General features: G+C 43.0%; 1 protein-coding gene across 3 annotated transcripts in view; it reads right to left on the bottom strand.

Moving 5' to 3' along the window:
• Positions 1-27,103, bottom strand: part of LOC147034732 (cone cGMP-specific 3',5'-cyclic phosphodiesterase subunit alpha'-like) — a 140,494-nt gene that overhangs the window by 38,113 nt on the left and 75,278 nt on the right. For all 3 annotated transcript variants that reach the window (XM_085887952.1, XM_085887945.1, XM_085887935.1), the window contains exons 7-14: positions 26,094-26,160; positions 25,926-25,973; positions 8,730-8,879; positions 8,274-8,417; positions 6,598-6,663; positions 5,592-5,738; positions 4,449-4,556; positions 4,215-4,324 (exon numbers count right to left, since the gene is read on the bottom strand). In XM_085887952.1, the coding sequence (XP_085744078.1) occupies positions 4,215-4,324; positions 4,449-4,556; positions 5,592-5,738; positions 6,598-6,663; positions 8,274-8,417; positions 8,730-8,879; positions 25,926-25,973; positions 26,094-26,160 (840 nt within the window). The remainder of the gene's footprint in view (positions 1-4,214; positions 4,325-4,448; positions 4,557-5,591; positions 5,739-6,597; positions 6,664-8,273; positions 8,418-8,729; positions 8,880-25,925; positions 25,974-26,093; positions 26,161-27,103) is intronic.

Raw genomic sequence — 27,103 nt, 5'->3', positions numbered from 1 at the left:
ACTACAGTCCTTTCCAACTCCACACCTCATCAACCCGCACTCACACTCGGTCGAGATAATCAACTCCACATTCCTGAACACGGTTGATGGAAATGTCATGACCGAGACCTATGGTGAGGGTCAGCTCATAAAAAAAGGCACATTGTCCCTGCTGAACCAGCCAGTCCGTAGTCACCCAGTCCCTGCTTATTTGGTCCCTTCTCAACTGGTTCCTGCTCCCCTAAAAGCCAGTGTTTTCCTTTGTGTGACCCCCCCCCCAACTTTCTAACCCTATAGTCCACCAATGTCAAAGGTATGCAGTCTAACTTCACAAAACTGTCCATCCAAGCTGCTGCAGCTAACACACATTTTGTTGGTTTCACAGAAAATTATTTCACAGGATGTCCTGGATTCTTCTGTGCATCTCCCTGATTATTGTCTCCTCCCCGCTGGCAGGCCTGATTCTCACACTCGTAGTGACCATGTTGATCTTTATGTTCATTCCTACCTTCCCCACAACCTCTGCCCTCTCTGGTCGCCCCAATCCTACGGAGTACATTTGGTTTTGTGTGCTTCCTCCTTATAAAACAACCCAGTCAGATGTATAATCTACCGTCCCTGAACTTCGAGGACTCCGTTTGCAAGGCTCTCTAAGCAAATATTGACACTCTGCTCTCACCTCTCTGCTCACCGCCTTTCACTCTTCCTAATTTGTGGGGACTTTAAATTCCCACCTTAAGGCCCGGTCACACCTTGACGTTTTAGCCAGCGATGGCAACGTGTTAAAATTTATGTAAAACGCTGGCTTACGTTGAACTTTTGATGTTTTTTTTTAAAGATTCGGACGTATTCATAGCGACTTGGTCTTATGTATAACGCATTGGTGACTAAACAGAACGTTTCGTTGTGTTATAGATAACTTATACCAACGAATGCTGAACCTGTTGTCGGCCTACACAACCGATGCCCAACGATAGTCTAACTCAGGCATAGCGTGTTGCACGCATCGCTGACGATGTCGTGACGTAGCCTATTAAAAGGCTGACGCACAACGATTCGAATCATAACTGCCGTAGAAATGGAAGGGTCAAAATCGCGGTCACACCTTGGCGATCTTGCCAGCGTATGCCGACGTAACAAAAAGTGTGTCTAAAACGTTGGGGCACGTCGAATACGGTATGGGTAAGTTTGGTATGCGCGAGTAGAACGCTAAATACGCTATCATAAGTCGTAGTAAGTAGAGTACGTCAAGAAATTTTGAACATGTTCAAAATTTTACGACGTACTCGGCGTATGACACACGTTCCGCATGCGATGGGGATAAGTTTTACACACGATATGTGGACGCTTACACACGTCCACAAAGGCTACTTATAAGCTACTCATAAGTCGAAACACGTCGCGGTAATGTCTTTTTTACGCGAAACTTATTTCTAACTTATGTTTGACGTGCTTTGAACCAATTATTTACGTAGTCCCAACACACATCGACGTATGTAGACGTATTCCAATGACATCTTCCGGTCGACAAAAAAAAAAAAATGAATGTGTTTCTAGCTTACAACTGCCATATCAAGACGTGTTCCCAGCGGTTTTGGGAATTGGTATATAAAAATGGTGTTCATAAAAGGGGAACCCAACAGTGTTTTCGAGTTCCTTTTTGAGTCGATGTCCATGTCAGCAGTAACAGTATCAGTATCAGTATCAGTATCAGTATCAGTATTAGTATTAGTATTAGTAGTAGTTTGTTCATGTTGGCAGTAGTAGGTGGGTGTGAGGGGGAGGGTGTGGGTTATGATGGATCGTCCTTGCGTCCGCGTGTCCACGGGTAGGTTCATAGGCTGCCACTCAACGATTTAAATGGCTGCATCTCCACTATTGAAAGTAGACGCTTGTGCTCAACAATTGGATTTTTTTTTACACTCAACGACTTTTAAACGGTACCACTCAGCTAGTTTCATTGTTTACAATGAACGATTTAAATTGCTGTCACTCGCCTTTGTTTTTTTTTTTTTGTTTTTTTTTTTGACGCTGGGGTTTGGAAATTTGAAGCGTTTCTTCTGAACGTGTTAAAACGCTCAAACTCGACTATTTTAAATAGACGCTGCCGAAGGACAATTGGAATCATAGCCAAGCTAGATATCGAAGTGTGAACATCCTCGTCATGCCGAAGAAAAGTTTGAAGAATGCTGCAAATAAGTGTCCTGGCCGTGGCCGTGGACGCTGACGCAAGGACAATCCATTATACCGACGTCTTTCAGCCTATGAGTAACTTCAAAGTAACGTCTGTCGACGTGTGGCAACGATCGCGTAACGTGCCAACAACACGTTAATCATAGGTTAGAAATAAGTTTCGGGTACACCAAACATTACCTCGGCGTGTCTCAACTTATGATTAACTTACAAGTAGCATGTGTTGACGTCTGTCAACGATCGCAGACCGTGCCTACAACTTGTGGCCAGCGTAGCGGAACGTGTGAGTCATACGCCGGCATACGTCGTGAAATTTCAAGCATGAAAAAATTTGAGGACAACCGAAAAGTACAACGTTTAAAGCCAACGTACAACGACATATGGCAACGTACTACGACGTATGCCAGCGTGCTCTCAATGTTATCAAAACTTACCCATAACGTATTCAACGTGTGCCAGCGTTTTAGAAAAAAAAAATCAAAAATCGGCATACGTTGGCTAAAACGTCAAGGTGTGACCGGGCCTTTACCAGCTGGCTTCAGTGCATGGCCAAGCAGCAAAGTCTTTTTGTCTGAATCCGGATCTGGACATGAGAGTTATTTAATTTTTAAAATGATTCTTCACCATTGAGAGATGTGGTCAAAAACGATATATCGCATGATGTTTAAAAATATATTGGGCTAAATATGTTCTTGTGGATCATATCCAGCATGATATCTCAAAAAGAGTTGTAGTGGGGCTTGCATCCTCCCTGCTGAACCTGCGATACTATGATTATGAAACCCTAAACAGCAGATAAGCGCTTGCTGTGGCTTGCTTGCTGCTATTGCTGTAGCTTGTGGCTTGTGGCTTGCTGCTGTTATAATGAGTTTCCTGAGATGAAGCAGATATCTACTGGGTGCATGTGGTCTGCCAGTAACCCCCGTCTCGTGAAACTCCCAAAATTCAGACTCACTGCTCACTTCCACTCATTTGTTCCTCTATTTCCCCACCTGTGGAATCAACCTCCTCAGTCTCCTTATTCTCATTCTTCCTTCCAGGGCTTCAAGACAGTTGTTCACCACCAAATCAGGTCATCCCCCATCCACAATCATGATCTTTCTTTTACCCCCACTAACTCTTCCCAAGCTCACCTCTTTCCAAGTTCAGTTTTTCCTCACACTTTTCTAATTGAGAGTTTGTGGCTGTATCCATCTTGTTCACCCCCGGCATCCTCCGCTTGCTCTCATTCTTTCCCAGGTGGATGAGCTGAGTAGGTGACAAGAACAAGCCGATTACATTTTGGTTGAGGCCCCAATCCAGATTCGGCCTTTCGGTGGGATGCAAAACAAACTGTTCAGCCTGGTGGAGGTATGCACTCTACAGAGTGCCATTCTAGTTTATTTTGGGTTATTCCTCCTTTCCCCCTCGTGCACATCCACTACCTCATCTCTACACCATTTGGTAGTTTGTAAACCTACTACCCCATGTCCTTTAGGTCCTCTCTGAGCCGAGACCCTTATAAAGAAAAAAAACCCCACTGTGTGAAGCAAAGGAACGCTGACATTTCAGTCGTGACCCCTTCTTAAAAATAATCGTTTTTCCAGTTGTCTTCCTCAAATAGCTATCAGAGAGCTAACTAACAGGCATGGGAATGAAATTCCTATTGCTCCAACGACGGACTTACACCTGAAATGTCAATATTACTTTTTTCCATGGCACTTTGTAAGCCTTTGTGAACCTTCAGTTGATTAACTTCGAGTTTGAGCTGTCCACTGACTTAGACCAACACCAGCCATATCACATCATTAGCAATACTTTGTTGTGTTGTTAATTTTATTTCCAATTGCGAGAGCTTTGTACTTTTGCATTTCTCTGTCCCCCGAAAAGTCCTTGAAAGAATACTTTGGCATTTGGAATGAGGTGGCCTCGATATTTTGAATCCATCTTCTCTGATAGCTCTGAGAAATTTTAAAAGGCCTATTCCAATGATGACGATGACGACGACGACGACGACGACGACGACAGGAATGACAATTATGAATTAAAAATGTTTTAATTACTTCATTTGATAGAGGTTGTTTGCACCCCTGTGGTCCATATCATGGCAGAATGCAGCAGCAAGCATGGCGAAAGCCTCGAGATCTGAGTAGTACTTCTTCAGCCTCCCGGTCTGTGAAGAAGCGAGCACACACTTTATCGTGACAAATGTTGGACTTCATAATTTTGGAGGAGACTAGAACCTACAGTAAGTATTAAAATAGAACCGACTGCAAGTATAAAAAAATAGAACCTACTGTAAGTAATGTGAACATTGTTTGGCCAACATTGAAGCCATGCCGCCAGTTGTGGTATGTGATATTGCGGTAGCCTTTGTTCACCGTTATCATCCAGCGTACGATCACCTGAACAGCAAAAGGATACTCAGTCAGCCTGGCAACACCATCACTTGATAACAATGGGTCACGTCATGTTCTTGTTAACAAGCAATGGTGGAGAGAAAAACAAAATAGTTCCTCATTCATGTATTCAATAAAAAGGACAATTGTTTGTAATGATCAACGTGTGAAAGCTTACTGTAGAGTGTAGATCCTAACATTCCAATTTATGATTACAAAATTGTGGAGGAAGGTTGTAACTAATATAAATTAATGATGTAATATTTAGACATGCTGGGCTGATGGGATGGCTTAGAGGAATGCACACGCACTTCTCAGCTGTCTAGCCTGGGTTCTAATTCCAACCCAGCTATAAACTGTCATTTTGTTGTTTTACAGGCAGGGTGATTCATCAATTTGTGTGCCGTCCCTCGAATAGACGTTAAGCAGACGTCCCATCTGCCAGCCGTTAGTTTGTGGATGTCAAATATCCCACAGTGTCCTTCACGAAGAGTCGGCAAGCTATTGTCAGCAACATGGCTAAATTCCAAATTCCTGCCCCAACTACTTAGTCGAATGTCAGTCTCGGCCAGCAGGTTCGTGAATGACTTGAGCCAAGCCGACCAAGCGAACTTGAATCAACTAACCAACCCCCCCCCCCCCCCCACAAACTTAGACCCAATCTTTATCCCTTCCTAACTTTGTCTAAAATCTTAAAAGTTTATTTCCACTTGGTAGTGCTTTTATATACACCACATAATCTGTCAATTCCAAAAATTAATTGTTCTATCTTGCCCACAAGTTCACCAATAGCCTTGTACAAAGATCTTCCATCAGTGTTATATAACACATACAACCATATTTTCTGATTCATGATCAAAGACCAACAGGATAATAACTATTTCTTCAACCCCCCTCCCTTTCCACAGTCTCTACAACAGCCAGGTGTGAGTTATCTGCGTCTTTCCAATGGCAATAACTGTACATGGAAAGCTGTACTCAGTGTTCATAAAGTTTGGAACTAATTTGGAACAAATGAAGTGAAGGTGATGTGATATTTACATCCCGAGGAACTTTGAACTTTTCCAGGACACCCAGTTCTTGAAATAAACAAATGCCTCCTTTGACCAAATCTAGCTCTTTGATCTCCAGGTCACTGAAGTGGAACTGGTAAAGCTCCATCTGTTTGGGGTCTGGCAGTTCCGCCTTCTGCAGAGAAATGTAGACATCGCATAATTAAGAAATGTTCTTTCCTCTTTAACATTACAATTAACAAATCAATACCAACAATATGTAACTTTTCTTTTATTGGTGAAACATTTTTATTTATTTGAAGTCACGGTACTTTATTGTCTTCACTATAATCATATTGTACTCAAATTGAGCAGTAATTTCAATGCAAGTTGTCAGGGGGTAGGAATTATCTTGGCATATGTCATTAACCCCATGTGGCATAAAGAGTGATAATGATAATGTCATCAGTGAAGTGGTATTCCAGCCATAACCCTAACATTTGCATGTTTGCAGAAAGACCTTAAGAGTATCAGGCTTGAACAAACAAACCTTATGTAAATCTGTGAGACCTAATTGCCATGTCAATAACCATGTCCAAAAGGTCCACATGCCCCTGACTTTTATAGCTCAGTCTCAGTAGAGGTGTACCCAACACGCTGATTTCAAAAATGAATCTTAGCAAAATATTCGTTTTATTTATATATCGATAATACAGCAACCAAATGTTTTCTTTTACAAAATCGATTGTCTTGCAAAGATTTAAGAACGTGAAACGTTTTCATAACTGAGCCACACTACTGCACCACGGTCATTTCTCACTGTGTGGAGAGATAATACTTGAATGATGAAGTAAGCAGCTTAATCAACACCTGCTGTTGCAAAGGTAATACATGTGTCATGCCTTGCAGCAAAATAAGGAATTACAAACGTGTAGTTTTTTTTAAACTACAGGTACTAACATATGATGCAAGTAGTGAAGAAAACTCGAGCTTGAATGATTTAAACATTTCACAATTATTATTCTTCCATTGAGTGGATAAAGTAACAAACCTACCAACAATTTCTTCATTTCATTTTCCTCGCAGCTGGAGAGATCCTTTTGCAAAACCTCTTCTGTTTTCTGCAAGACAACACTTTATAGTTGCAATGATAACCTTTTCAACATCCTAGCAGATGTGTGGTAGAGTTGGTAGGAGATATTAGTGATGAAAATCAATGTTCTGATCTGTCCCATGACTGAAGATCATTGGGATGCCATGTTGGCATTTCTATCGACAATTAGATGTGGCAGTGTTTATCAGCATTTTGAGCTAGGCTCGGGTAGGAATTTGGATTTTGACCAGGCAGACAAATGGCCACTCCTTTTGAAAGGGTTTTAGGATCTTCAACATCCACCAGTGAATGGAAAATCTTGATTGACATCCTCTGAAGGACACTGCATTCATTGAAGCAATGCCTATTGCAAAAGCCCTGAGAGGGATTGCAGATTACAATGGGGTCGAGAATCAGTCAGAGTAGACAGATCAAAGGCTACTACAATATGTCAGCACTGAAAAATCGTAACTTGGGGCGATTGCAGGACTTTCAAAATGACGTAAACCACCCCAGAATGCTCGGCACGCACGCGCAGAAACCCCAAGAAACAGCGGTGTACGGGGCACCCCAAACTCTATCATGTGTGTACTCAGTGTCATAAGCATTGCTACCTACAGTAAAATGGTTCACAAAGCTTCTAAAAGAAGCTGAAAATACTTCAAAAAGTACCTGAGAGAAAGGGGTGTGCCTCTGCACAACGCAAGAGTAGGAGAACTATCTCAGGTCACCAAAAGGGGAGCTACCCATACTGAAAACTCCCAACCATTTGGGCCGGTGCAAGGACCGAGTGGACGGGCATGTGCTACCCAAATCCTGTGTGCTTTAAAAATGCTTTTCTCTGCAACCAATTATCCGATTGAAGCAAAACATTAAACATAGGAGGAACTCCCCATGGAGAATAAGTTATTGCCAACTCTGATATCACAGGTCACATGGTATGGCAGCCATATTGGATTGAAGGAAAAAAATTGGACATAATTTTCTCTGAAACTGCTCAATGAAAAAAATTGAAATTTGGCATATGTCATCAACCCCATGTGGTATATAGGGTGATAATGATAATGTCATCAGTGAAGTGGTATTCCAGCCATAATTGGTTGAATTGAAATCCTTTCCTGAAAAATCTAAAACTTCTTATGTCTGAACTATGGCCCGATGTGAGTGAAGAATTAAATTTATAACGCTCATAACTCATGCCAATAAACTATGTATAATAGGATGCATGGATGATACAGGTACATGGGCCATAATCGCAGCATGTTCACATGGGCCATAATCATAGCATAATAATCGTAACACGATGGTATATTTGTTCAGAATGAACGCACAAGGCGAGACTATGCGCTCCACGAGTGCTGTTCCAGTTTGTTTCTTTTTCAGGACCAAAATGAAGGACAATGCAAGAAATTTTGTGGGAATTATTAAAATAAAGTAATTGAGGTTGTGTGTGAACCATTCTATGATGTATGTAAATATATATGTACATATATATATATATATATATATATATATATATATATGTTGTCAATGTTTACACTACACCCACAAAGGTGAGGCACAGAGCCACTTTATTGACAGTGGCACCATGCCCCTACCTAACTCTAAGTTACGTAAATAGCCAGAGCAGTATCTCACCAGAATCGTCTGAAGTTCGCCATATGTGCACTTGTTATGGTAGTTCAACATCTCAAGGTAAATGTTCTTTCGATTTTCGATCTTATTCATTTTGTCATAGGTGTCTGTGTTCAGGACAGACCAGCCAAGGAACTGTGTCAAAGCCTGAAAAACAATGTTTCACACTATATGCAAAATCAAGTAGCAGCTAATAGTGTGAATTCATTACGTAACACATGAATGTTTGAGGTTACATGGAACATGAAGAACAGCTAGTGTTTCCTGATAATAGTGGTTAGATTCTACCGTAAAATGATTAAAGGCAAAAATGAACTTTTTTTTCCAATGAGTCTTCATATCATCTGAGCTTCCTTTCAGGACTTTTCCAAGATAAGTGAAGCAAGAACATGTGCGTGTGGCTTGAAACTAATATGAAATTGTAAATGATGGGCATGGAAAGTGATGATCTTAGTCTACCTCCATAATCATCTCGTCAAATTCATCAAACGGTTTGTTGTCCTTGCGGTTGTAGAAAGTAACCACACCCACGATCTCTTCTTTCTTATTTACGATTGGCAATGAAAGAACATTGTGCGTCACAAATCCAGTTTCATCCACAGGCTCGTTCTATGGTGAGATTGGGAAATGTTATAGATGTTATTATGGCACTTTGATTATATATATATATATATATATATATATATATATATATATATATATATATATATATATATATATATATATATATATATATATCTTGCATATGACAAAACCAAACAATTCTGATCTTGTGTATTTTTAAAGTCTGTAGTTAGGAGTCGAGATGGTGCTCTTCAAATTGAAAATTTCAATGTGATATTTGCACATGTATCTTCGAGATCTTCACAAGTGGAGAACTGTAACATTATAGAAATATATAACATGTTGTATTCCCCTTCTTTCACTATACAAAACCTTCATCTTCTTGTTTAAACTTTTCGGTAATTCTAATAATTCAGTAATCAATCAGACGCAGCCCGCGATTCGTTTGCCACCATGCTCAACAACCACTGACTTTACATAAGCGATGTTGGTATTCATATCAATCAGACGCAGCCCTTGATTCGTTTGCCGCCATTCTCAACAACCAATTTCTATGAGTGAGATAGTCGTCCGGTACAACAAATAATTAGTAACCATCTTGCAAAATGGCGGCTATCTTTAAATTATAGTAACCGCTAGCGGCCATTTTGGAAAATGGCTGCCATAGCCATCAGCGGCTGAATTTGAGATGGCCCAATATCCAAATCCGTTCATAATATGTTAGGCTACAAGTGTGCCAAATTTGGTGCTTTCCTCACAAAATGCGCAATTGTTATGCTAAGTTGCCCCACTATAGTATATTGTTATGAAAATGACTGAGGGCTTATTGAAAGGGGTAATTAGTTATTTCATAAGGAATGTCAGCATAAGGCTGTGTGTAGCACCACAGTCCAGCAGCAGCCATAATTAAATGTATAGAGAGCTCCTCGTCACCCGAGCCTCCGTGTTAGTCTGTTCTCACCTTTTTTCCCTCAGTAATTAATATTCTTTATCCTTCCCCTATCATATTTCCTCACCTCCCCACATGACTGCAAGACCAACATGATGGAAGGAAGCGCATGCAAGACCTCCAGAATCAAGGGGAGATCCTCACCACAGGAGTCATCTCACAAGCATATAAAAGCCAGAGAGAAGCATGCCTCACAGTCAGTATCCGCAGTGGGTGGCAATCAAGTGAGGCAGTCAGTGATCGGAGTCAAGAGACAGAGTGAAGAAGCACTGCGCCCAATGAGAGTCAGAATCCCGCATGGAGTAGTCAATTTGGCACGCCAGTGCCTGGAGATCTCAAAGGAGGAGAGACGGTGGCAAGAGTCTCTCAAACAGTCCATTCTGTGTCCCTGAACAAGTCTGCCTTTGCTAAAGCCAGTGTCACACCTTGACGTTTTAGCCAGCGTATCGCAACGTATCAAAATGTATGTAAAACACTGGCGTACACTGAACTATTGATGTTTTTTTCCAGTTTTGGGCGTATTCATAACAAGTTGGACGTATGCATAACGTATTAGTAACGTACACAGAACGTTTCGATAACATGTAGATAACTTATACCAACGAATGCTTAGCATGTTGTTGGCATTCACAACCTATGCCTAACAATAGTCTAACTTATGCATAGCGCGGCACTGTATCGCCGACGATCACATGGCGTGGCCTATTAAAAGGCTGCCGCTCGACGATTCAAATCATAACCGCACTAGACATCGAAGTGTCAAGCCACTGTCACACCTTGACGTTTTAGCCAGCGTATGCCGACGTATGAAAAATTTGCCCAATACGCTGGCACATGTCGAATACGTTGTAGGTAAGTTTTGTATACATTAAGAGCACGCTGAAGCACGCTGGCATATGTCGACAAATTTTAAGCATGCAGAAAATTTTTTGACATATGCCAGCGTATGACGCACACGTTCCGCATACGCTGGCCATAAGTTGTAGGCATGTTATGCGATCGTTGACACACGTCAACACACGTTACTTGTAAGTTACTCATAAGTCAAAACATGTCGAAGTAATGTTTAGCGTAGCCGAAACTTATTTCCAACCTATAAGTAACGTGCTTTGAGCCTATGAGTAACGTGCTTTGAACCTATGTGTAACGTATCTCCAACGCATATTGACGTATGTAGATGTATTTGACGTCTTCCGGACAACCACAGAACTTACTGAACGTGTTACTAACTTACAGATACCGTATAATGGCATATTGGCAGCGTTTAGGGGAATTGGTATATAAAAATGGAGTTCACACAGGAAGAACCCGTCAGTGTTCCAGTCTCCATGGTTTTTTTTTTTCTTTCTTTCTTCGGCATGACGGTGATGTTGACACTTCAATTTCCAGTGCGGTTATGATTTAAATCGTTGAGCGGCAGCCTATTAATTATATTATATTATAACCGCACTAGAAATCGAAGTGTCAACATCACCGTCATGCCGAAGAAAAAAAAAAAAGAAAAAAAAACCATGGAGTCTGGAACACTGACGCTAAACATTACCTCGACGTGTTTCGACTTATGAGTACCTAACAAGTAACGTGTGTCGACGTGTGTCAACGATCACGTAACGTGCCTACAACACGTTACTCATAGGTTAGAAATAAGTTTCGGGTAGTTAAACATTACCTCGACGTGTTTCGACTTATGAGTAACTTACAAGTAACGTGTGTCGACGTGTGTCAACGATCACGTAACGTGCCTACAACTTATGGCCAGCATAGGTGGAACGTGTGAGTCATACGCTGGCATACGTCAAAAATTTTTGAGCATGCTTAAAATTTGTCGACGAGCTCGGCGTACTACGACGTATGCCAGCATACTACGACGTATGCCAGCGTGCTCTTAACGTATACAAAACTTACCCATAACATATTCTACGTGTGCCAGCGTTTTAGACAAATTTTTCATATAATACGTCGGCAAACACTGGCTAAATCGTCAAGGTGTGACAGCGGCTTAAGTTTAGGCTTTCAGTCAGTTTTTGACTAGCATAAGCTCTTCAGCTGGTTTCCATATTGTTGATTTTTATTTATGAATCTCTTGCTGTGTCCCCATCCATATAATTTATTAAATCTGTTCAATTTCATGGCATTGTCACTGTGGTCTTTGAGCTGCTGAATCGCTGAGTGGCATAACCTCATTAAAATTGAACCATTGCACATTGAGCTTTGCACAGCTCCAATATTTAATTATTAAACCACATCACACCATGGATTCACTGCACATGTGCAGAACACCTCCACTCAGGTATCCTGGGAATTGATCTCCAGCGGTCTTGGGTCACCCATTACGGACCCGTCCGTTAAGATATCTTTGTGATGACTAGACGAATCTAGAGAAATTTATCAAGACGATGCATAATTTCAACAGCCTGTTTCCCCAAAAAATAATCACCTTCGTTTGATGACCAATATTATTATGACAATTTTTTCTGGAAGAAATTTAAGATATGGATAAAACTTTCATGAAATATATAAACAATTTGAATAAAGGTTAATTTAGCATTATAGCCAGCTTCAAACTCATGAACATTCTTAATACAAGTTTTATCTGGAAAATGGCTTGTAAAAGTATGAGAAGTCTGCCGTGTTGCTTGAAATTGATTTATTTTAGTTGAAAGATCACTACTTGTGGTCATTCTGATTCTGGACAATTTGTATTGTATGATCTGTATTTTATGTTGCAGCCTTTGAATCAGAGGTCATCAAATTCTAAGCCTCAACTGAGAAATGGCTAAATCTACCTGGCCTCCGAACAGTAGATTTCTTCCTTTCCATTGAGAAAGATAAGAAGTTATACAAGCAAAAACACAGGCTGTCATTAGTTTTTGACAAAACTACCGGCAGCCAGATTGTCTGGAACCTAGGTGGCCAGTGCTTTATTGTAATCCAACAGAAGTACCTGCACTTTGTGCGGAAGGAATTTTGAGGTCCAACGGTATGCAATATGATGGGGCTACTAATGGTGGGACGAATTCTACTGATGGACAGACAGACCAACAGAAAATGCAACTTTATATATCTGACAGAGAACAGAGATGACTGTCTGTCTATGTGTTTGCGGTTTACAATGATTGACTGTTTCAAGCTCGGTGCAATGTGATTGGCTTCTGGCAAGATTGAATAATAAATCGTATACGCTAATTAAAAGCTGATATTCAAAATCTGATTACATATTTGAAGATCGGAACTCAGCAGAAATAATTATGTCGAAATCTAGAGTGAAATCGGAATTTTTTTTTCGATGAAAGAGCGATATATATATATATATATATATATATATATATATATATATATATATATATATATATATATATATATATATATATATATATTACAACCCTCAATTAAACAATAACCTCCATGGGATGCGAGTTAAAATGGCTCCAAAATTTTCTTTTTTCACTCTTTTAAAGGTAGCTAGAAGAGGTACCCAGCAAAAAATTAACTTTCACCCTTTAAAAATTGTGCAAATAAATTATTGAAATATAAGCTGCTATTTTTGCATTATTTTCTCACCTGTGTTGCAAGTTGAATGAAAGGCAAACCTTTCATACATAATATTACTAATCAGACATACCCTTTGAGAGGGCAATATATTTCACTGTTATATGAAGAAAATGGAAATGTTGAAAATAAAGTATTGAATAAAGCAAGCGTAATCTGAATGTAATCGATATGAGAAACGGGATTGAATGACACTCACCATAATTATAAATGAAGAAGAAGATGAAGGAGGAAGGGTTTTTGTTTTAAAGGAAATTGAAACCGGCCCATCTATCCTCACCTAACTCAACAAAATCATACTGTTTGAAACCGTCCCATCTATCCTCACCTCACTCAACTATATCATACTGTTTGAAACTGGCCCATCTATCCTCACCTGACTGAACTATATCATACTGTTTAAAACCAGCCCATCTATCCTCACCTGACAACGATATCATACTGTTTAAAACCAGCCCATCTATCCTCACCTGACTCAACTATATCATACTGTTTAAAACCAGCCCATCTATCCTCACCTGACAACTATATCATACTGTTTAAAACCAGCCCATCTATCCTCACCTGACTCTACTATATCATACTGTTTAAAACCAGCCCATCTATCCTCACCTGACAACTATATCATACTGTTTAAAACCAGCCCATCTATCCTCACCTTACTCAACTATATCATACTGTTTGAAACCGGCCCATCTATCCTCACCTCACTCAACGATATCATACTGTTTGAAACCGGCCCATCTATCCTCACCTCACTCAACGATATCATACTGTTTGAAACCGGCCCATCTATCCTCACCTCACTCAACTATATCATACTGTTTGAAACTGGCCCATCTATCCTCACCTGACTCAACTATATCATACTGTTTAAAACCGGCCCATCTATCCCCACCTTACTCAACTATATCATACTGTTTGAAACCGGCCCATCTATCCTCACCTCACTCAACGATATCATACTGTTTGAAACCGGCCCATCTATCCTCACCTCACTCAACGATATCATACTGTTTGAAACCGGCCCATCTATCCTCACCTGACTCAACGATATCATACTGTTTCAAACCGGCCCATCTATCCTCAACTTACTCAACCATATCATACTGTTTAACACCGGCCCATCTATCCTCAACTTACTCAACCATATCATACTGTTTGAAACCGGCCCATCTATCCTCACCTTACTCAACAATATCATACTGTTTCAAACCGGCCCATCTATCCTCACCTTACTCAACCATATCATACTGTTTAACACCGGCCCATCTATCCTCACCTGACTCAACCATATCATACTGTTTGAAACCGGCCCATCTATCCTCACCTGACTCAACTATATCATACTGTTTGAAACTGGCCCATCTATCCTCACCTGACTCAACTATATCATACTGTTTGAAACTGGCCCATCTATCCTCACCTGACTCAACTATATCATACTGTTTAAAACCAGCCCATCTATCCTCACCTGACAACGATATCATACTGTTTAAAACCAGCCCATCTATCCTCACCTGACTCAACTATATCATACTGTTTAAAACCAGCCCATCTATCCTCACCTGACAACTATATCATACTGTTTAAAACCAGCCCATCTATCCTCACCTTACTCAACTATATCATACTGTTTGAAACCGGCCCATCTATCCTCACCTCACTCAACGATATCATACTGTTTGAAACCGGCCCATCTATCCTCACCTCACTCAACGATATCATACTGTTTGAAACCGGCCCATCTATCATCACCTGACTCAACCATATCATACTGGTTGAAACCGGCCCATCTATCCTCACCTGACTCAACTATATCATACTGTTTGAAACTGGCCCATCTATCCTCACCTGACTCAACTATATCATACTGTTTGAAACTGGCCCATCTATCCTCACCTGACTGAACTATATCATACTGTTTAAAACCAGCCCATCTATCCTCACCTGACAACGATATCATACTGTTTAAAACCAGCCCATCTATCCTCACCTGACTCAACTATATCATACTGTTTAAAACCAGCCCATCTATCCTCACCTGACTCAACTATATCATACTGTTTGAAACCGGCCCATCTATCCTCACCTTACTCAACAAAATCATACTGTTTAAAACCGGCCCATCTATCCTCACCTGATAACGATATCATACTGTTTGAAACTGGCCCATCTATCCTCACCTGACAACTATATCATACTGTTTAAAACCAGCCCATCTATTCTCACCTGACTCAACTATATCATACTGTTTGAAACCGGCCCATCTATCCTCACCTTACTCAACGAAATCATAGTTTGAAACTGGCCCATTTATCCTCACCTGACAACTGTATCATACTGTTTAAAACCAGCCCATCTATCCTCACCTGACTCAACTATATCATACTGTTTGAAACCGGTCCATCTATCCTCACCTGACTCAACTATATTATACTATTTGAAACCGGCCCATCTATCCTCACCTAACTCAACTATATTATACTATTTGAAACCGGCCCATCTATCCTCACCTCACTCAAATATGTCATACTGTTTGAAACCGACCCATCTATCCTCACCTGACTCAACCATATCATACTGTTTGAAAGCAGCCCATCTATCCTCACCTTATTCAACTATATCATTCTGATTAAAACCGGCCCATCTATCCTCACCTTACTCAACTATATCATACTGTTTGAAACCGGCCCATCTATCCTCATCTTACTCAACTATATTATACTATTTGAAACCGGCCCATCTATCCTCACCTGACTCAACCATATCATACTGTTTGAAACCAGCCCATCTATCCTCCCCTTATTCAACTATATCATACTGTTTGAAACCGGCCCATCTATCCTCACCTTACTCAACTATATCATACCATTTGAAAGTGGCTCATCTATCCTCACCTCACTCAACTATATCATACCGTTTGAAACTGGCCCATCTATCCTCACCTTACTCAACTATATTATACCGTTTGAAACCGGCCCATCTATCCTCACCTCACTCAACTATATCATACCGTTTGAAAGTGGCCCATCTATCCTGACTTTGCTCAACTATATCATACTGTTTGAAACCGGCCATCCATGTCATGCTATTTGAAAGCGGCCCATCTATCCTCATCTTCTCAACTTTATCATGCTGTTTGAAACCAGCCATCTATCCTCACCTTACTCAACTATAACTGTTTGAAACCAGCCATTTATCCTCACCTTCCTCAACTTTATTGTACTGTTTGAAACCGTCCTATCTATGCTCACCTTACTCAACTATAACTGTTTCAAACCAGCCCATCTATCCTCACCTTACTCAACGATATCACACTGTTTCAAACCAGCCATCTATCCTCACCTTACTCAACGATATCACACTGTTTAAAACCAGCCATCTATCTCACCTTACTCAACGATATCACACTGCTTCAAACCAGCCATCTATCCTCACCTTACTCAACGATATCACACTGTTTAAAACCAGCCATCTATCTCACCTTACTCAACGATATCACACTGCTTCAAACCAGCCCATCTATCCTTACCTTACTCAACTGTCATACTGTTTGAAACCGGCCATCTATATCATACTGTTTGAAAACGGCCATCTATGTCATACTGTTTGAAAGCGGTCCATCTATCCTCACCTTACTCAACCCTATCATGTTGTTTGAAACTGGCCATCTATCCTCACCTTACTCAACCCTATCATGTTGTTTGAAACTGGCCATCTATCCTCACCTTACTCAATTATAACTGTTTGAAACCGGCCATCTATCCTCACCTTGCTCAACTTTATCGTACTGTTTGAAACCGGGCCATATATCCTCACCTGACTCAACTATATCGTACTGTTTGAAACAGGCCCATCGATCCTCACCTTACTCAACTTTATTATTCTGTTTAAAACCGACCCATCTATCCTCGCATTACTGAACTATATCATACTGTTTGCAGATTGGGCTTGATTAGTGGTATCCCCTATGGAACAATTTGTTTCCGGATGGACACACACAGGCAGGGATGGATGAACACTAAGACCGAGGTCCTTTTATATTGTTGCGGGCCGGGTGTTGGGTGAGAAGACCACGAGGGAGGAAACCTATCTCGGCTCCCACCAGACTCCCCGGAATTGTAGGCCATCGCACACGGATAATTCCATGACGCGGCGGGTCACTTAACTGACCGTGGACGCCAATAACTCAACGCGTGACCTCAGGTCCTCCCGTTTATTGGTTAATCGGGTTACCTAATTAATCATGTGATTTAATTACCGGGGAACATGCCCTCGGTGCACCTTGTCCGAACCGGATCACTCTACCGGATCGGATCACTTTACCGAATCAGATGTAGCCGAGCGACACTGCCAAGGACGTACTGGCTAAAAAGAACAGATCGTTGGGAATAAAGTCCCGGCTGAGCTCAGATTCGGACCATGCTGGGTCAATGAAAGAAACCACAAAAACGAGCTGGGAACATTCCTTATAATGATTTATTTACAGGCAACTTACAAAAGTGACACAGAGCAGACTTAACGCGAAAATAATAACAATAACGATCTTCTGCAGTCTTACTTCAGTAGACAGGCACTAGGACACACATGCACACACACACACACACAGACACAGAAAACCTGATGAAGAGAAAGTATTGAAACAAGGAGGGAAAGGAGTTGAGGCTATGATCTTGGTACCCTTGTACTTGATTGCACTAACGCACCACCAATAAGTTTCGGGGGGGGGGGGGTGATGCTCCATGGTACGGTACCCGACAGCTGGGGCATCGTCTCTGGCTTCAGCAGTGCGTGTGGAGACTGTGGGCGTGAAGGAGGGGCTAGAGTAGAGAAGGGGCGGAGTCCAGAGTGCATGGATGGAGTGGTAGGCAGGACCAGGTAGGCGGGTGGGGTCAACGTCGTGTGGGCGGAGATGAGGAGGTGGAGTCCAGGCCGCAGGAGGCGGGTCGTAGCGATGTCCGGCAGAGAGACGAGAGAGAAAGGCGAAGGGACCGCTCCGACCTTTATAGGACTTGCAGTGTGGCGCGGGGGGCCACCCCAAAGCGAAGCGTCATCACCTGAATTGGGCGCTCTGATTGGCCCTGACCCCTCACGCGGCCCGTGAACTTTGGCCGGAAACCGCAACACTCCATTTCCGGCAAGGTCATCCCAGGCAGTGAAAATATTGCGCTCCGACCCCACGACATAACACGAATCGCCCACACCGAACTTGGTGCGCGAATCGTCCCGCAAAAACCCCCGGGCCGTGCCTTAACGACCGGCCGAGGGTCTCGCATGCCCGCTCGGGCGTCCAACCAGCACTGATCAATGCGCTCGCTCCACGTACGCCAACGTGGCCCGCACTGTACAACATTCCCCTGCTCGATCGCAGCTTCGCTGGCCGTAGAGACGGGAAGATGTTCACCATCCGTAGGGAATCCGCTGCTGCCAGCGAGGGCCGAAGGTACATTGTTATGGATAAATCCATGCATGTTTCGCGCAGTACGCGTGGATCCGCCATGGCCCATGTGGTCAGTGCTCGCGTTCGCCCAATTCTGCTGGCGTGTGCGCGGGGCAAACACCAATATGTATCAGATATTTGGTTGAAAAGGAATGCGCCGCTTTTACTTCGCACACTCGCATCCCACCCAACGTGGTGTGGAGGCGCCTTTATCGGCCTCCGTATGCGTTTCGTGCAGTGTGGGCTTCGTGCTGGATGTGTTTCCTGCGTTTTGAAAAACATCATTCGTGCAGCCTCTTAAGAGATATTCATTGGTATGCCTTATTAATGCAACCGGCAATCTTCTCCAGATCATCGGAAGCTAGAGTCGATAATCCCGAACTGCCAAGTGCACTGTATGTCTCGCCGCACACGTTGCGTCAAGGCTCCCTTGGGAACGGGAGCTCTGCGCTGTTAATGCACGCGCATCATTGTTTCCTCGCAGCGGCGCCGCACGCGCTGGCCTCCGCGAGGACTCATCTCACATCGAAGGCACACGTGCTCAGATTTACCTCAAGAATAATCAGAAAAAGAAGGGTAGAGACGAAATGAAGAAGAAATGATGTAAGCAAACCTCGCTATGAGATCATCACAACGCACACCTCTGTTGTTCCGCTAAACAAAAGGGAATTATAATAATGGAATAACTGTCTTGGGACCACTATCTGTTGGATGCATGCGGTTCCGAGAACCGCAACAATATTATAGATCATTGTATGCCTGATTTTATTTTACACTGTACGAAAATAAAAGTAGAATCCGAATCCAAAAAGATCGGGGCACGAATGACAGATATTTGGTCGGGTCTGCGCATGGGGTTACAATAACGTCTTACCATTAGTCTTCGCTCACCATGACGGCCACAAATGTCTCCCACGGTCGGCAGACATCCTCCCGCACCTCCACCTCAATGCAGCTGCTACCAGGCAGAGGTATGCTGTGCGGATGGATCGCTCGGGTCACGTGGCACACCACGGAGCAGTCGCATTGACCAGCGCCAACCGCGGGTCGCCAGGGCACGGCACGGGGTTTGGTGCAAAGCGATTCATATCACGGGGTTTGGAGCGAGACGATTCCACAGCTTGGAACCATCTTGCCGGAAGTGGAGTGGAGCCACTTACGGCCATCATGGCTGGGCCGCGCAGTGGCCGGGGCCCAACCAGAGTGCCCAATTCGGGTGACGACATCGCTTCGGGTAATCACCCACGTCCCACACCACGGGGTCTATAAAGGGACGGGTCACGGAGCCACTGGTGTCGTTCCTGCTCGTCTTTCGTGCTCGTCGTTCCTACTCATCGTTCCTGTCTTCATTCGTGTTGGCTCATTCTGTATGGCTTGGGATCGACAGTCCGCCCATTCCGCTGTGAGCTCCACCCTTCTTTACCAATTCACCTGCTGACTCCGCCCTTCTTCATCACATCACCTTTCTCCACCCTCTCGCTGCTGGCTCCACCCAAGTCCCTCCCTTCACGCCTGACGGTCGCATCTCATTCTCTAAATCAACGCCAGCTACACGAGTGCCACAAAGCAAGAGATGACGCGCCAGCTGTCAGGGAGGTATCGCCCAGCAGAGCATCCCCCCAAAACATGTTGGTGGCGTGGTCGGACAATCGTGTAAGGTATTGAGAGACCGTTAGCCTCATCTTCTCTCCTTTTTCTCTTCATCGGTCTGTGTGTGTGTGTGTGTGTGTGTGTGTGTGTGTGTGTGTGTGTGTGTGTGTGTGTGTGTGTGTGTGTGTGTGTGTGTGTGTGTGTGTGTGTGTGTGTGTCCTGTTGCCTGTCCTCGCTTAAGTTAAGATTGTACAAGAATTATATCGGGATAACTGCTCTGTGTCTGCTTTTGTAAGTTGCTTGTATATTTCATTGATCCAGCATGATCCGTATCCTAACTTAGCCGGGACTTTATTCCCAACGATCCGTTACTTTTAGCCGGTACGTCCTTGGCAGTGTCGCTCAGCTGCATCTGATCCGGTAAAGTGATCCGGTTCGGACAAGGAGTACCGAGGGCGTGTCCCCCGGTAATTAGGTCACGTGATTAATTGGATAACCCGATTAACCCATAGACGGGAGGACCCTATGTCACGTGGATGAGTTATTGGCATTCACAGTCGGTTAGTGACCCGCCACGTCACGGAATTATCTGTGTGTGATGGCCTGCATTTCCAGGGAGTCTGGTGGGAACCCGAGATAGCTTCCCCCCTTGGTGGTCTTCTCACCCGACCCCCGGCCCACAACAATATGTACATTTTAAATGTATACATACAACATGGAATCACAGTTAGTTTTTTGACAGTGCATTCAGATACGACCTCGGCTGACAGGATGGCTTCTAGGTTATGCATACTTGCCTCTAAGCTGTCTAGCCTGGGTTTGAATCTCGGCCAACCTATAGAATGTCATCCTGGTGTTTCACAGACGCGGGTGAATCATCAATGTGTGTGTCATCCCTCCAATGAACGTCAAACTGTACATCCTGCTCACCGATGATGTCTTTCACAAAGAGTGGGCAAGCTAGTGCTGGCACAGTGGCCAAATTACAAATTCCTGACTGTTTGTGTCCTTCCCCCCCGCCCCCCATCCTCTCACTACTGTTCTTTTTGTCCTGTTTTGTCCTGGTCCATTCACTGTTCTAGCTCTTCCACATGCCTTGTCTCTGCATACAAAAAAAGTCATAGGTTGGCAACCATTGTACAGGCTTGATGAGCCAAATGGTCTCTTTCTGTGTTGAAGTTTCTTGGAAGGGAAGTCATGTATTATATATTGTGGACCATGGTGTCTGTCCGTACGTTCATCTGTCTCCCGTTTAAAGCCCCCGCTTCCCATGCTGCATTTTAAAAACTCAACATTCATTTTTTAAATGACTGGAGAACAAGCTTGAGTTTTGTTAATCCCAAATTTTATTTCGTAACCAGGATATTTTGCCCTCTTTTAAGATCAATCCAACCTCCCCCACCTTATGTTGCACCACCATTTTGCAGTGGGCGGTACAAGTCGCTCAGAGCTTTGGTTCTGAGCAAATCCAAGAATGCAACATAAATGACCTTTTTTAAAGTCCATGAAATATTCATTAAATTGGTAGATTAACTTAAACTTTTCCTGTCACTGGCGATGGATACTATTGCTCGCTTTTCCCATCACTTGGGATGGGTACTCTTCCGAGTGTATAGATATACAAGATGATTTGTAATACTGCCTACCACCGGGTGGCACTATACGATACACATTTACATGGAGAATTGGGGTCTTCCTCCCACCGTGAACCCCCTATTCTGTAGGTTTGAAAATGTTTTCCTGCATCTCCATTTGCCAAGAGGATTCCAACGGCATGCAATATGATGGGATTACTACCGGTGGGACCGATTCTATCGATGGACAGACAGAAAGACAGAAATTCCAACTTTATATATGCAGTATATAGAAAGTGAAGGTAAATTTGAACACTACAATATAAGCCAGTCCAACAGGCAGTAAGACATAAATTTCAAAACCAAATGTGAAATCCAAATCTAAGTTGACACGTTAAGTAAAAAAACTGTCTTCAGCAAAGCTTTCTGTTCTTCCCAGGAACATGATGCATTATATCAGGGTGGATTTTACGTGTGGGCACCATAAAAACATTCATGTTCTTTCCATGGCTATGCTTCCATATCAATATTGTTGTGGTTACCAAATTCGCAAACCACCATTCAGGTCCCTTAGGTGAGATATCTCCGTAAGTATATGTGTAGTTAGGCCCAAACCCGTTGTCTAGTGGGAATACATGTCATTCATGCGTGCTGCGACTCTTCAGGATAGCCGTTTTTCTTTTGCTATCTTTATTTTGGACCAACCGCCATTGTTACCACCACCAACCACAACATCAACCACCCACCGCGGCGCCGCTTCACGTCACACCTCGCAACCGTCGCATCGCCACCGTTCTTGCGCCGCTTGTGGGTACCGGTGTTGGACTCGTGCAGGGCGCGCGCCGAACAGCGTGTACAAAATCACGGATTTTCCGCTCCGAAAACGGATCAAAAACGACACGCCCACTTTTGTTCCGTCCAATCGGTGAGCGAGGGGCGATTTGGCCCCGCCTCCAGGGCGTTGGAGGGCGGTCGCTATATGCAAATTTATGGATCAAAATGCATTCACGCCCACTTTTTCTCGGGCCAATGGGGAGCGAGGTGAAAGGTCGAAGGCAGGGGGTCAAAGATGAGAGAGCGAAGCCACGGGGCTTATATAAGCGACCGCGTTCGTCAGTCAAGAATAGGGAGATAAGACTTCGCAGTCGGTGGAGTTGGGAAGAAGAAGCAAGAAGGAGTTGGTCGTCGTCGTCGTGTGCGTTGGAGTCGGAGCGAAGGGGACGGAGCTGAGGAGAGGCGGCGAGGGCAGACGAGGGGGTGCTCGCGTCGTGCCGGGAGCTGCACACCAGGGAGGCCGACGGCGCGACCTGGTCGAGGTGGAGACGCTCGTCGCGGGACTCGAGGCAGAGTAGAAATCCTCCTTTCCCCCGAGCATCAGCAACCCCCTCCTGTTTCCCCCCGCGCTGAGATAGTGCGACCAAGGGGGCCCCTTTCCCACCCCCTACCAGACACTGCCCGCGAGGCCTGCGGAGTTGAGGCACCATCGCCGCTCCGCGTCTCATCACCAGACGGGTAGGCCCGACCCGGTCTCAGCCTCAGGCCCGCCTCATCCTTGAGGGTTCTCTTTTCTTTTTCTTGGTTTTGGATATGTGTTGTCGGCGCCGTCTGTGAAGTAAAATTGTATAAGTGTTGCCGTGTGCTCGCGTAGTCGGTATTAGCTCTGCATTGTGTTTCTTTTCCTTCTATGTGCTTTTGGTGGAATTGCATTGTGTTTCTCTTCTTTTCTATGTGCTTTTGGTGGAATTGTATATGTGCGCTTTCCGTTCATCGCGAATAAATGTGTTTTGTGTTGAACTGTTTCCCGCTTCGCTTCGTCATTTCTTTCATTGAATCCTCATCTTGCTTCACGTAAAGGGTTGGTAGTGGGCTGAATACGCCCGATAATTAATCGAACCGTCGAGGTCGACGAATAACACCGCTCGGTTATCCCGATAGTACGGAACGGGTCGCTTCAGTGGCCCGTGTCCGAAGTCGACCTGCGGCGAGGTGCGATCGCCCGGTCTACCCTCTGTGTGGGTACTTAGGTAGGTCGAATTTGGCGAGCAACCCTATCCCACGCGGGGGCTGATTGGCTCGATCGCGGTGAGACCGAAAGGTCCACCCGTGACTGGTTCCCGGCGTTAGTCCGAGAGGGTCATGACTGGATTGTCCGTCCGGTGGGCGACGTGCCGCGATTCGAGTTACGTGGCCGTCAGCACGCCGGCGGGCGCGAATCCGTAACAATATGATGGCTCCTCTGGTGATGTCACTTTCCCAGAATGTAAATCCCTGTCAGTATAAATATTATCACTTATTAACCTCCGCCATCTTCGAAGATGGACGGAGGTTACTGTTTTCACCCCTTTCTGTTTGTTTGTTTGTTTGTGAACAGTATTACGGAAAAACTCCTCGACGGATTTCAACGAAACTTGGTGGGGGGGTTAGGTATGGTCCAAGGATCATGCCATTAAATTTTGGACTTGGTCCCCCCCCCCAAAAAAAAAATGTTAGAGAAAAATTTTTTTTTTTGCATTTCTACATGTTTTAAGTGATTTCCAACCCCTCCCCCCAAAAAATTGTTCCCCCCCCCAAAAAAAATTGTGAGAGAAATTTTTTTTTTTGCATTTCTACATGTTTTAAGTGATTTCCAACCCCCCAAAAAATTGTTACCCCCCCAAAAAATAGAGAATTTTTTTTGCATTTTTACATGTTTTAAGTGATTTCCAACCCCCCCCCCCCAAAAAAATTGTTATCCCCCCAAAAAAAGTTAGAGTTTTTTTTTTGCATTTCTACATATTTTATTTTTTCCACACCCTCCCCAAAAAAATTGAGAATTTTTTTTTTTTTGCATTTTTACATGTTTTAAGTGATTTCCAACCCCCCCCAAAAAAATTATTACCCCCAAAAAAAGAAAGAATTTTTTTTTTGCATTTCTACATGTTTTAAGTGATTTCCAACCCCCCCCAAAAAAAATTGTTGGAGAAAAAAAATATTTGCAACTTTTTTTTCAACAAAATTTCGATTTTTTTTTTTTTTTGCATTTTTACATGTTTTAAGTGATTTCCAACCCCCCCAAAAAAATTATTACCCCCCCAAAAAAAGAAAGAATTTTTTTTTTGCATTTCTACATGTTTTAAGTGATTTCCACCCCCCCAAAAAAAATTGTTGGAGAAAAAAAAATTTTTGCAACTTTTTTTTCAACAAAATTTCGATTTTTTTTTTTTTTGCATTTTTACATGTTTTTAGTGATTTCCAACCCCCCCCCCAAAAAAAAATGGACTCTTGACATCATATTTAATGAATAAAATATAAGGTTCACTTGAGTGACCCAGCAGTATTGGCGGCGGAGGTTTTGCACTCTCACGAGTGCTCCCCCTCTAGTTCCACCTGCAATATTTTACATGAGTCAAACTGCTGTTTATTACAGATTATTCTTCAATGGCCTGTTGGTGAGGACTCTAGATTGGGATCACAATGGCCGATTAGTGAGGACTTTTAGAGTGGGATCACAGTTGTGGGTAGTTGAGGATTCAAACCAGCTGAAGGCAGCAGGATTTAGGATTCGGATTTTAATCTTCAGGAAATATATACAACTTGATTCCAAAGGCCACTCAATCCCACAGTTCTCGAATCTCATACAATAATTTAATCCTCCATCCCTATCCACAATCTTTTCTACATCCATTAACCCACACCCCCCTCACAACCGAACCATCTTCTTGCAGGTTACCGTTTTTCATCCCATCTTCTCTATTCTCTTCTCCCGTTCATTCATTTTCATGCTCGTTACTTAAACCTGTTGCCCCACTGCTCTAAAATAACTTCCACCTGTTCCCATTGTTTAAAGAAGAGAAATTGCATACCAATATTGGATTATCAGTAAAATGCAACTCGTTCAATAACTTTCCTTGGATGTCCTTGTAGAATAATGGAACTCCTTTCCAAAATTTTGTATCTGCTCAAGAAATCATGATCCTTACAATACTCAAGCAAAGAGGAACACTCACATTGAACTTGAAGGTGCAGTCTGCAGGAGCATTCATAATGTTGCAAATCTACGAAGAAAAATGGATTACATTGTAATTTTATTTTTATGGCTCTTGGACTTGCATTAAAAAAAAAGATTCGAAGTTCTGATGCAAATTGTAAATGACGAAAAATATATGACAACTTACAAAACCGCTCTCTGCTACGTAGACAGGCAGGCCGCTGCTCAATGCCCAGTGATCATCTGGAGGATTTCTGTAGAAATTGCCATATTATTTTCCTGGGTTTGTATCGACCGCTCTGTCTTACAGGGACATACATATAGTCTGAGACACTGCTGCCAAAGACTGGTGTTGATAGAAACCTTTTAAAATGCATTGGACCATTGCACATTGCTCCATTTTATTTGTGGTCTGAGCTACTGACCTGAGGGGTTAGCTCCCAAATGTAGAAAATTAAATAAAAACACAATTATTATGCTTTTGCTGGTGCAGCTCAACATATTGGTTGCCCATACACATGAAAGTAATCAGTCCACATCTGTGAGTAATGATCAAGTAAAGTAAATCAGAGAGCTCACAAAAACTCCAAAGTTCAAGGGCAATTGTTGAGTTTAAAAGTTAGAGATATTCTGAAGAATGATGTGGAAAAATTAAGTTTGAGAACGTCAATCATTTATAGACTTTTTATGTCAGGCAATGGACTCAATGATTATCACTTGCGATCATTAATCATCTTCAGTCATCTACATAGCTAGTGACAATGTTGTCAGATTCGATGAAGACCCAGACAATTATTAAATCTCTAATGTGGGGGTTGCATCCATTAAACCCGACCAAGATAGTTGTACAAGTGAACAATTAACCCATATCAGGGTGTGTGGATGATGAGTAGGCAGGACGTCATTGACAGACACCACCAACTCGGCTGGGCGATCACACCAGCACTCGGTCTACTCTCCTCTCAGATACCCTCTCCATACCCTCCCTTCTCTTCTCCTTATTCCCATCTCCTGCCTAACACTAATGCTCCACCACCTTCCTTCCCAACTACAAACACCATGAGTATTCTCCTCTCTTACCCTTTCCCAAATTTATTTTATAGCTTATCTGGAATTGGAATTCCAGATAAGGTGTCGTCATCATGCATCGTCCGTCCTTTTGTCTGTCAGTCGTCATCATGCATCGTCCGTCCTTTT

Source organism: Eptatretus burgeri, chromosome 1 (genome assembly GCF_056783735.1).
Source record: "Eptatretus burgeri isolate ZD-2024b chromosome 1, Ebu_testis_v1, whole genome shotgun sequence".
NCBI lineage: Eukaryota > Metazoa > Chordata > Myxini > Myxiniformes > Myxinidae > Eptatretus > Eptatretus burgeri.
Note: the sequence above shows the minus strand (reverse complement) of the source record. Positions and strands in the feature narration are given on the sequence as shown.